Source organism: Centropristis striata, chromosome 14 (assembly GCF_030273125.1).
Source record: "Centropristis striata isolate RG_2023a ecotype Rhode Island chromosome 14, C.striata_1.0, whole genome shotgun sequence".
Classification (NCBI taxonomy): Eukaryota; Metazoa; Chordata; class Actinopteri; order Perciformes; family Serranidae; genus Centropristis; species Centropristis striata.
The window spans coordinates 3,391,478-3,404,396 of NC_081530.1; the positions used below are offsets into that span (position 1 = coordinate 3,391,478).

Sequence of the window (12,919 nt, forward strand, 5' to 3'; positions counted from 1 at the left end):
AGCACCACCTGATATTTCCCCTTTAAGATATTTGAAGTTTCTCATTCACAGATCTGGTCACTTTATGCTAATTTCATGCAATTTGGGTCGGTAACCCTGCAGTTTTTCTCATGCAATACAAATGTGTCATTTTCGCCTATTGTATTTAAATATTTCTGCATACTGGGGTCCCTAAACAGTCTTGGAATTACATAGTTTAGGTATGACTGGAAAGCTGAGACTCTTTAATTTAATGAGCCCAATTTTATTCATGTCTGAGGATGTTATTCATGCAGCAAAGAGCCAAACATTGAACCGGGGCCAGCCCTCAGAGCTCTAGACTTTTGAATTGGCACCTAAATGAAATGCTAACTTTAAACAGAGTGCCGTTCAGAGAGATGAGCTGAGCATCTCAGATTTATATTTAGGTTCCCAGCCTTTGATGATTATGTACTCCACTTTTATGTAGCATTTACAATGAGCGTGCTATCTTTTCCTAAAGATCCTGTCTCTCTAAAAGTGGCCTATGCCTATGAGAAAACACAAAACACACTGTAAAAAATGTTTGTAGAAATTACAGTAAAACACTGTCAAATTATATCAGAAATAGGGCGTGAAATTAAAAATGTAATATCACCGTAGTAGACACTTTTAATTACTGTAAATCAAAGAATAACACAGAACTTTTACTTTTTTCTGTCATAAACTTTAGAAAACACAGTTTTGCTGTAAAAAATATTAGATTTTTCATTTAAAATGAATGGAGAAATACCATAACGTCACAAGGACATAACTACCCTAAAAATAATAGCAGACCAAAGGACCTAACAAAGGACCTAAAATGACCAAAAGAGTCACAAAACGACCAAAAAAAGAGACAGAAAACGACCAAAAGAGACACAAAACCATCAAAAAAGACACAAAATGACCAAAAGAGACACAAAACTATCTAAAAAGACACAAAATTACCAAAACAAAAGACAGAAAACGACCAAAAGAGACATGAAATTATAAAAAAAAGACGTAATTTACGTAAAATTATCAAATGAGACACAAAATTACCAAAAAGAGACACAATAGGGATAAAATGGCAAGTGATTTTTCAGTCTAAATGACAGATTTAGCTGATATTTACATTTAAATTTACAGTAGAAAACCCACTCACTGTATTTTTTACGGTAAAGTTCTGGCAACCACAGCTGCCGGTATTTTACCGTAAATTAAACAGAATATTTTTTACAGAGTACAGAGAAAACACAAAACAGCACAGACAAAAACATATGCAAAAACATTAAAAACAGTTACAGTGAAAGGCAGAGTAATTGGTTATCATAGTTTTAAACTAAAAAAAAAACTAAAAAAGAAAAATTTGTTCATTTGATTAGTGTCAGTTTCCTCAAATAGACACAAAATATTTCCCTAGAACTTAGTTTGTGTAATTCAGCTTAATTTTAATATTAAGAGGTCCAAAAACCTAGTGTGTTTATATGGTATGACTTGATTAATTGCTTGCAAAGTATCCTTTGATGATTATGTACTCCACTTTTATGTAGCATTTACGATGAGCGTGCTATCTTTTCCTAAAGACCCTGTCTCTCTTAAAGTGGCCTATGTGGGTCTCTAAGGGTTAAAACATGCCAGTTAACTTGCTTCCAGTAAGTTTAAATTGTTTTAGTTTCTCTCCCTGAAAGGCAGAAGAAAGCAGATTGCATTTCTAGATTAAATATGATCCTAGTTTATCATGCATTTTCTCATACACACATGATTGCACTATTGCACTATTGCACTTAAGGCAGGGGTCTCAAACTCAAATTACCTGGGGGCCGCTGGAGGCAGTATCAAAATGACCAAAAAAAGACACAAAATGACCAAAAAAGACACAAAATGGCAGGAAAAAAACTAAATTACTTAAAGAAGAAACAAAACGACCAAAAAAAGACACAGAATTACCAAAAAAAGACACAAAATTATTAAAAAAGACACAATGTTATTAAAAAAAGACACAAAATTATATAAAAAAAAAAGACACACAATTATTTAAGAAAAGACACAAAATGACCAAAAAAAGGAGTCAAAATGACCAAAAAAGTAATTAAAGGGACCTTCCACACACAACACGGTAAAGTGATATTCATATAAAACTCACATTAAACTTTCATATCAAGATGGGGGCCACAAAATATCGTCACGAGGGCCGCAATTGGCCCGCGGGCCGCGAGTTTGAGACCCATGACTTAAGGACTTGGACTTTTTAAAACAACACTTAGATATATATTTTATTTATACATATATTGCTGACAGCATTGATAATGTTGATAATGTTGTGTTTTTGTTTTAAGTATTCTTCTATATTGATATTTTGTACTGTGCAACTGGAGGAGGACTGCTCCAAACAAAATGTCGTTGTCTTGTACAATGACAATAAAGTTAATAATAATAATAATCCATTTTATTTATAAGCGCCTTTCAGAACACCCAAGGTCACTTTACAAAGAAGCATAAAATAATTTAAAAACAGTGGCAACAAAATAAAACATCGAACAGTATTGAGATGGTGAGTGGGTGACTATTCATGTGTTGACTGTCGTTGTTTCTCATGTTTGTACAGAGATGCAACACGCACCACCAGCACCTCCCTGGGGTTAGTGCGCCTCCTCCAGGAGAGAGGGATCTCAGCAGCAATGTACCACCAGAGCCAGGGCCTGGAGTACGGTCAGGGCATCGGAGGAGTCTTATTCAGCACCTCCATCACCCCCAACCGTCCACCCAACCCCGACCCCCTGCGCCCCTCTACTCCTCCCAACTCGCCCACAGGACCGGGAGCTTCAGCGGTGCCGACTCCCGCCGGGTTCGACTTCAAGAGCCCGTCTTACGACAACTTCCTGGCCTCCAAACCGGCCCGCTCCATCCTGAAGGAGGTGACGGGGAGGATGAGGGGCCGGCAGAGAGGGAGGGATTGCGAAAGCCAGACGGACGTTAGCGTGACCGTCCATAACCTCAACCTGCTGGACAAGGTGAAGCGGCTGGGGGTGGCCGGGGCTCCAGGGGGCCGAGCAATGAGTCCAGGGCCCATCCTGGGGCCTCTGGGGGGGCTGCGCAGATCCGGCTCTCCTTTTGGGCCCGATGGAATGAGGAGGAACCGGAGTTATCCAGCCATGGTTGGAGCCAGCATGGCCATGAAAGCCCCGGGGCCCCAGGAGTAGTCTGCACTGCTGCTGGCCGTTAGGGGAGCCAATCAGGAGCCAGGCAGGGCCACGGACCGACTGTTGAGCAGCCACCTGGAGCCCAAACACTGATTAACACTGTTCATACTGTACGACAACAACATGACACTTTATGACCAGTTTCCTGTCACTACTGTGGTTCCTCACCGGCACCATCCACTCTTGTGCTTTCGGTAGCGACTCATGCTTAAATTATAGCAAAATAACTTAAATCAGGGGTGTCAAACTCAAATACACAATGGGCCAAAATTAAAAACTTGAATAAAATCGCGGGCCAACATTGAACAAATAAACCTTTTAATATATACCAAACATGTTTTGCTTTAACATTAAATATGGAACCAGCAACGCTTATAAACATACAATATATAACTATATAGTGCAGACATGCAAAATCAAATTTCTAATAAAAAACACAGCAATGTCATTCATTTATTAAATAAAAATTAAATAAAAATCGTATGCCTCGTTTCTATTTGCATCGTTCTGATTTAAATATCAAAATAAACCTTTTCAACAGGTTAATAAATTAAAAAATAAAATAATAATAAATCAATCAAGTAGCAAGAAAAAGTGCATAAAGAAAAGGTAAAACCTATTGCTTTTTGGGAAGGGGTAGCTGGGAGACAGCTCTAGCTTGAGGTTGCTATGACGACTGTCACCGAGGAGCGTTTCTGGGTCCTGTCCTGATTGACGCGCCAAAACAACAGCAGGGCATTGTGGGATTTGTAGTATTAGCGGTAAATGCGCCGTATAATACCGGCGGGTCAGCTTTTATAGTACAATAATAATATAATAATTTGGTATTGCCTCGCGGGCCAAATAAAATTACACTGCAGGCCAAATTTGGCCCGCGGGCCAGAGTTTGACACCCCTGACTTAAAGGGTTGGTTCACCAAAATTACTAAAGTCTATTCTGGTATGTACCCATGCAGATTTGTTCATGTACCTTGTGAAACCAAGAGTAAACACTGAGTTATTTTTAACTTATGTAAGTATTTAACTGCGTCCCGTACCACAACCAAACAAATGTACTTATTGTAACCCAAACCTCAATCTTTTCCTAAACCTAACCAAGTAGCTCACAACGTTCAATACAATGGTCATATGTTGTTTTTGGGGTCAAAGGGCAAAAGGCCGTGTTGTGTTGTTTAGTTATGAGGACGTGTTGGATAGTTCTGCTGTCATGTGACTATAGGAGAGATCCCTGAAATGTCTGAGAGCTTTGTTCATTTTGACAAATACACTACTGGTCAAAAGTTTTAGAACACACCAACTTTTCCAGAATTTAATTGAAAATGATGCAGTTTAATGTCTCAGTGTACTCTGAAATTAACTCACATTTGCAACATTTAAAATTCTTTATTGAGCATGATAGTGTTTTGAAAATAAAAAAAGATTCAAAATCACATTTTATGTTGGACTAAAGGACTAAAAAAAGACACAAAAAGACACAAAATGACTTACAAAGACATGAAAAGAATTCAAAAATGGACAAAATAGCCCAAGACTCCATAGAGTTAAGTTGTTAACCCATTTCTTGTTCCCTGAAAAAAGGCCTACTTGCATAATTCTGAAATGTACATTATCTTTCAGTTTTGATTAACCTTACCTTTTTTTATTTACCTCTGGCAGTTCACCACTTACCTTTGTACCCTTTCAAGCTGTTCATTTGACTTGAACTGCTTGAATTTCAGTAAAAAAATGGAAAACTTGGGGTGTTCTAAAACTTTTGACCGGTAGTGTATATCTAAAAATCTGGGCGTGAAAAAAAAACTATTTTATATAATTTTATGTAATTGGGTGAACTGACCCATTAAAAGCATTATAGCAATATAGTTATTGCATTATCTCCCACTGCTGTCCCACTCACATCCCCACTTTGGAGACTGACTCTGCTGGCTAGATGTAGTACTCCCACTCCTGCCTTTTTCTGAAACACATCCACAAAATCCCACACACACACAGGTGCACTCTGTTCAATCTGCCATTGCACTAGTTGGCTCTTTGTAGTCTCTGTAGCACTGAACCATGCCTTTATTCTACTCTGTTATTGACTTAATACACCAAATACATGAAAATATGTCACCCCGAACCTCACTGTCTCCCCCTCAGTCTTGCCCCTACACTCAAAAAAATAATTAAGCCAAAAACATGGACTTTATGTAATTTATTACATGTAATTTTTCCATGTAATTTTGTTACATAAGTTGAATGTAAAAGGTTACATTAAATGCAATGTTTTTCTCTCATTTAAAAGTAATATAGATACATTAAATAACATTAATGCAAATTTCTACGTAAACTTAATGTGTAAATTGAATTAAAGTTTATGTATACTTTTACATAATCCTTATGAGTTTATTCAAGCATCTCATACGCAAGCAGTTATGAAAAAGTTTCTTTATTAACATTAAGCACCAAATTGGGGCAACAGATTACTGTTTAGGGAACACATATTCAACATTAATAAGTTGATTATTAGCATGCAAATAAGTAACATATTGGCTCTTAATTAGTCATTATTAAGTAGTTATTAATGCCTTATTATACCACCAGTAAGACATTAACTAAGAGTTTTCCCTCAATAACCTCAGAATTATTGATTATTGGTAATAAGTAAGGGAGTTGTTGTATATGAGTTATGATCTTAATAAGCTTTACTTTGTATGGACTTTATAAGTCTCTTTAACTTTATATGTAATATTGAATAAACTCATAAGGTTTATGTAAAAGTATACATAAACTTTAATTAAATTTACACATTAAGTTTATGTAGAAATTTGCATTAACGTTATTTAATTTATCTATATTACTTTTAAATGAAAGAAAAACATTGCATTTAATTTGACCTTTTACATTCAACGTATGTAACAAAATGACATGGAAAATTTACATGTATTTGAATTACATAAAGTCCATGTTTTTGGCTTAATTTGTTTTTTGAGTGTACATAAACTACATAAATCCCTCATGAAGTCACCTTCAATGATTCATTAAATAGATTTCATGTCAGTGTTAAAGATACTTTGGTTTAGTTTCCTAATTGGCCATTAGACCTGGAAGTTGATGGTGCTTCCACTGAACTGGACGGATCGATGCGCTGAAACCACAGCAGCTCACAAAGAGGACGGAGAGAGAGAGAGAGGGATGAGGGAAGAGAGAGAGAGAGAGAGGGATGAGGGAAGTGGCTGATCAGCCGAGAAATGAAGCAATATAGTGCCTCGACCATCATGTTTTTGATCATTTATGTTTTTAATATGTTGGATTAACCCTGTAAGACCCAGTGTTGCAGAATTACAACAATTTTGGTTATCCCCAAAAAACCTCTAATTTTTTTTTTTTTTTTTGGTTCAACCACATTAACATGATCATTGGGTCCTATTGTTTGTTCTCACAATGCGATTGGATCCAACATTTGTATATAAGGCCCGCCCTAGGGTCAAGAAGTCACACAACTTCCAATTTTTTGATCGAGCAACATCCCTTCAATTTTTTTTTTTGTTTATTACAGTGTCTAGAACATGAACATATGTAGTGTTTGTGGAAAATGTGCCCTACATTTTATTTAGAGCTTGTTTTATAAGTGTTGCAATATTACTTTAATTTATTTATTTTTTTTGCGTTTTTCTATATCTGGGTTTTACAGGGTTAAGGCCGTCGCTGCCATTGTTGCACTTGTGTTTATTTATTTTTTTTAAAAATCCTATGAATTTAACCTATTTTTTGTAAAAGATACGTCACATGTGCTCACTGTACATACTGTTCATTGTCACTAAACTGTCACTCATAAATGAATGTGTAGTGCATAACCAAGAACCACACGTCACTGTAAGTATTGGGGTGAGCATGCTATGGGGGTTTTTTTCCAAATAAAAATTCAGTAATCAACAATCAAATGCTTTTCCACTCTGTGTTTTTGCCTCTATGACATGAAATCGTGACTCATCCAAGACATGAAAAGAACAGTCCCAGACAGGAAATAATTATTAACCCTCCTCCAGCAGATGGTGCTCACGAATAACTCACTAGCCCAGAATATAGTATGTGAAGTGCAGTGTGTTTGTCCGTCTGTCCACATTGGCGCAGTCATAATCCATTACCCATTCACCATCTGTATCTGTTGTGTGAGGGATATGATGAGGGCTGCTTATTAATCCTCTATTAGCCACAGGGTGAACGAGAGGTGAGCAATAATCAAAAAACGCCACAGTGGCAGCTGGGTAATGGAATTAGAAGAAATTAGATGCAACTCTTTTGGAAATGTAACTGATGTCTTTCATTGTGGATTAATGTCCTTTGAGAAAAACATTTGAGTAATCTTATTTATCACAAGATCACATCACGTGTCCCCCATACAGTATGATAGTATCTCATATACTGATATAATTATATAATACAGTACTGTGCAAAAGTCTTAGGCAGGTGTGAAAAAATGTCTTTTTTGGTCATTTTGTGTCTTTCTTTGCTCATTTTGTGTCTTTTTTGGTCATTTTGTGTCTTCTTTTGGGTCATTTTGTGTCTTTTTTGGTCATTTTGTGTCTTTTTTGGTCATTTTGTGTCTTTTTTTTATCATTTTGTGGTCAATTTGTGTCTTTTTTGGTCATTTTCTTCATTAATAATTATATAATACAGTACTGTGCAAAAGTCTTAGGCAGGTGTGAAAAAAATGCCTAGAAGAACTGATGCTGGTTTGGAGGCAAAGGGTAGTAACACCAACTATTGATTTGATTTAGATTTTTCGGTAACGCTTTATAATAAGGTCCTTAATAACCATTAATTAACAAGTAATAAGGCATTGTTCTCGCTTTAGATCCGGTAGTTGCAAAAAGCATAGTTAACTTATAGTTAACTTATAACAGATGAGCAATAATGTATATTTTAAAATCAATAAGCAAACAAAATAAGATTAATAAAGGCATGGCAAAGACATAATGGGTGGGTCATGGATGTTTGTAATGCCATTATTAACACTTATATAAGCTTATAAACACACAATAATGTTAATAAGCATCTTGTAAGGACTTACAAGGGCCTTATTACTTGTTAATTAATGGTTATTACAAGGACCTTAATATAAAGCGTTACCGATTTTTCTTCTTTTCACTCACTTTGCATTTTGTTCATTCATAAAAAATAAACTATTAACATTTCTTTTTTTGAAAGCATTTCTATTTTACATCATTCTTTCCACACTTGCTTAAGAATTTTGCACAGTACTGTATATCTACAAATGTAACCATTAATTAACAAGTAATAAGGCCCTTGTAAGTCCTTACAAGATGCTTATTAACATTATTGTGTGTTTATAAGCTTATATAAGTGTTAATAATGGCATTACAAACACCCATGACCCACCCATTATGTCTTTGCCATGCCTTTATTAATCTTATTTTGTTTGCTTATTGATATTAAAATATGCTTTATTGCTCATCTATTATAAGTTAACTATAATTTAACTATGCTTTTTGCAACTACGGTTATGGTTATGGTTATTAAGTTATTAAGGGCAGTGTGGCTCTAGGGAAGGTGATGTTGGTCACTTGGTCCTCAACTGTGGTCCAGACTGAACCATCACATACATAACAAGTAATGGATGGATGGCCGTAAAACTATGTACAGCGTCTCGTGGTTCCCAGACAATGATATTTACTCATTTGATAATTTTTTGTGTATCGTGTATCATTAGTGAAAGCTAGCGGCTAACTGATGCTAGCGGCTAACTGATGCTAGCGGCGCTGCTTGTTACAGCTACAAGAGTAGCCATTAGCGCATCAATGCTAACTCAAAATTGTGGTCGCAACATTAGCTGACATCTCATAGCGGCGTTACAATCGTGCCAATTCAGCACATTGCAGAAGTTAGCAGAAGTAAGGATTAAAAGTTATTACAATGTAAAATTATCAGTTAGTACAACTTACAGTTGAGTTGACAAAAATCAGAATTCAGAGTTGAGCAAACTCAAAAACAAAACTTAGAATGTTTGTTTGTTGCCTTGAAATTTTGAGTTCACCCAACTTTTCTTTTTTTGCAGTGTGGGTGCAAGATGAATCTATATGATGTGAGCTTAGAATTTTGGATTATTGGGTTTTGGAGTAAAGTCCAGACCATCCAAGATAGGACCCCCCCCCCCCCCCCCCCTTGCTGCTTTTACCATAAGGTCTTCTGTTTTAGGTGCCAGTTAAATGTCTTTGAATTGACTAAAGCTGATTTGAAGTTAAAGAATGGAAATGTTGGAAACAAACAGGACAGCGAATGAAAGAGAGTGTGTCGAGCCAGTTACATGGCCGAGCGGGGACCATCTGCTCTCCACCGTTGCTGGATCTTCATTACAGCCACACTCTTGGAGCTCATGTTCCTTTCATGAGTGTGTGGCTTTGCCCATTAGCACACAAACCCAGAGCACTTACGAATGTACCAGTGCTCCTATCGCTCCATGTTGTAGTCTACTCTTGCATTCGCCTTTCGACCTTTTTCATCATTGGCACTCCAAGCAGATATCCACATCCACACATCTTGCTGAGACACACAGAGACATTTACTGCTAGTCCCTCTGAAGCCCTTAAACCTTTCTCGAGCCTTTAACTCCCAAGTCTCTCTGCCTCGGATCTTTAAACAGAAAGTTTGAGTCAATTCCCAGGGCCCTTTCTGAATCTCAAGTCTGTACATTTCTGATTGAAGTGCGACTTCAGTCCAGGCCAATGGCTTCAACGTCCAATACACACAAACACTGCAAACCCTTTTCCCCCCAAGGCATCCAAAACCACTTCTCTGAATAATTCACCGAGTCTGCTTTGTCCATCGATCCCTCTCTGCACCTCTCACTCACGCAGACACATCTTTCACTTAACACGCGAGGCCAGGAGCAGCATAATGGGCCGCTTCATCACAATTCACCACCTCTGTGGATTCTCCTCCTCTTCCCCCTCTTTAATACTCTCTACAAGTTGAATAGCAGCCTTTGCTGGCTTTGGTCCGAGCTGTTGTTTGCATGATAAGCGTATAACAAAAAGAGGTAACACTTTACAATAACCATCATTTATAGATGGTAAATAGACCATTTATAAATGGTAAACAGGTAGTTTATTAATGTTTAATCATCATTTATAAACCGTATATAGGCCATTTAGAATGGTGAATAGAAAATGGAATAATGTTAAACTATAATTTATAAACGCCAAATTGATTACTTTACCATAAACAAACATAATTATTAGTTTATTAATAGCTTTACACTCATTATAACATTTTTAACACCATATTAAGTATGTAAATAATTTCAAAATGATTCGTATACCTTTAAGAAATTGCTTGAAAAAATTTAAAGATTAAATATGTATAGAATTTTGTAAATGGTTAATAATAATTGGTTTATAAACCATCTATAAACATCACTTAGATGGTTATTGTAAAGTGTTACCCAAAAAGAAATAAAATATCCAGTCATCAAAATCTCTTCAGCTGCCTTTGCCTGAAGAAGTTTTTTCATAACACAGAATTTCTTCACAACACCGACACACTCTCAAGCTGTTATTGGAGCCAAAGAAATTATAAGGGTTTATTTTCAGCCTGCTTTAATAATTTAATCGATATCAGTTTCTCCAAACGCTTCAAACCGTTTCAATATTTAGCACAGACGTTAAAGCTCGTAATTATCTTGCCTTTCTTTTGAAGATATTCTGGAACATTCCCGGCCCGCTGATGCATTCACTGACTTTCATCTCCTTTGTGCAGCTGTATGCTGACCTTTTTTTTCTCAGCATCAGACATCTATCCCTTTACAGTACATTCATCATACTCTAAAAACCAGCATCATTACCCATAATCCAGCATGAGCCACATAGTTTTGCTTTCATCATTTTGCATCAAATACACTGACCTCTGCCACTGGAATAGTGGTTCGAAATCATTTTGTTGTCTCATTTCCATTTGAATAGCTGCGATTTTTATTTCAGTACATTTAATTTATTACATGCCCTAATTATATAAGAGCAACTACACCTGGCAGAGGATAATAAGTGGATGACAGGTCCCATGAAACTTTTTTTAATTAATTTTTTTTACCTAAAGCTATAATTTTTCCAGCAATTTAGCAATTTTCTCCAGCAGAACTTCAGAGGGGAGATACAGAAAACAAAAACACCACTTTAAGTTTTTTTGAGACTTAGGTCATTTGTGCAAGTAACTTATTTTGACCCATATTTATGTTTATTGTCAGGTGGCAACAACTAGTGGCTGTAGTAATTATGACATGAGCACAGACTGTCTATAAATAATGGACGTAGTCACTGTGACGTCACTCGTTGGTTTATGGATTGCCCATTTGAAGCATCGATTTCAGCGTTACACTCTTCGCCATCTTGTTTTACGCCAATCGCCATCTTGGTTTCGGAAACTGGGAGCAAACTAAATTTGGACTGGGGAGGAGTGAGAGGTGGATCTATAAATTAACTTTTTTTTATGAGACTTTGACTGATAGCACAAATAATAATGCAACGTTAGCATTACGTTTTAAACTCTAACGTTAGTTATCCGCTAATCCTAGCACTTGCTAGCTAGCTTGGTTAGCAAGGTGCGTGAGTTATTCATGTTAGCATTAATTGTAGCATGAACTGGGATGTTTATTTTGACTAGCAAAATGTACATCACTAACCTGAAATAATGAACAGCCGACTCCTTGGAGTGTCTATTAGTACAACCAAACGCTGAACAAGACATTTTTAATTGAACAAAATGTTCAAATAAACATCAGTCATTAAGTGAAAATACAGTGTGAAAGGGTCAGTGTTTTGAGAAGAATTAGCCACCTATCAATCAAAGGTAGCCACGCCCCAAATCATACGATTCTTTATCTTCTATTTTATTCTAAATGGGGCCATTATCTAAACAATTAACATCTTATTGTCTTGAAGAAGACTTCTTACTCACAATTGAGACCATAGAGTTGTCCTAAAATAAAATTCTGAGGTAATAAATCAAGTGAGAAGTTGACTCATTTTGTATTGAGATTGATGGACCAAAATGCTTCTGCAACTGCCATCAGCCAGCCCTGTTGGATTTTTTTGAAAGAAAGGAGGCTTAAGGTTTCAGCCTGGACATGAGCAAAGGAGGAAGTCAGGTGATGTGGTATAAAGAGCGATAAAGTCCGCCCTCGATGCATGATACTGACATACAAGGCACCCATGTACACTGCAAAAAAGCCAACTTGGTTTTTTTTGGCCTAAAACAGTGATTTAAGTTGGTAAAACTTGGAAATATAAATTATTGACATTTAGGGCAATAATGTAAGTTAGCACAACAAAGGAAGCCAGTTGTCTGCTCAAGAACAAGTTAGTGAGTTGTTGTTACTTATATCTTTAAGTTGGGGTTCACAACAAGGGACAATAGTTCTGATAACTCTTATTTCTTTGTTATGAAATTCGGTCATTAGCGAAAGCTAGCGGCTAACTGATGCTAGCGGCTAACTGATGCTAGCTGCTAACTGATGCTAGCGCAATGCTTGTTACAGCTACCAGAGTAGCCATTAGCGTATCAATGCTAACTCAAAATTGTGGTCGCAACATTAGCTGACATTTCATAGCAGCGTTACAATCGTGCCAATTCAGCACATTGCAGAAGTTAGCAGAAGTAAGGATTAAAAGTTATTACAATGTAAAATTATAAGTTAGTACAACTTACAGTTGAGTTGACATAAATCTGAATTCAGAGTTGAGCAA

The 12,919-nt window shown here is 36.6% G+C and overlaps 1 protein-coding gene across 2 annotated transcripts in view; it reads left to right on the forward strand.

Moving 5' to 3' along the window:
* The window catches only part of LOC131984746 (trafficking kinesin-binding protein 1-like), a 30,656-nt gene extending 27,022 nt beyond the window's left edge, over positions 1-3,634 (forward strand). For both annotated transcript variants that reach the window (XM_059349685.1, XM_059349684.1), the window contains one exon: positions 2,588-3,634. In XM_059349685.1, the coding sequence (XP_059205668.1) occupies positions 2,588-3,182 (595 nt within the window). In that variant the 3' untranslated portion in view covers positions 3,183-3,634. The remainder of the gene's footprint in view (positions 1-2,587) is intronic.
* The last annotated feature ends 9,285 nt before the right edge of the window (positions 3,635-12,919 follow it).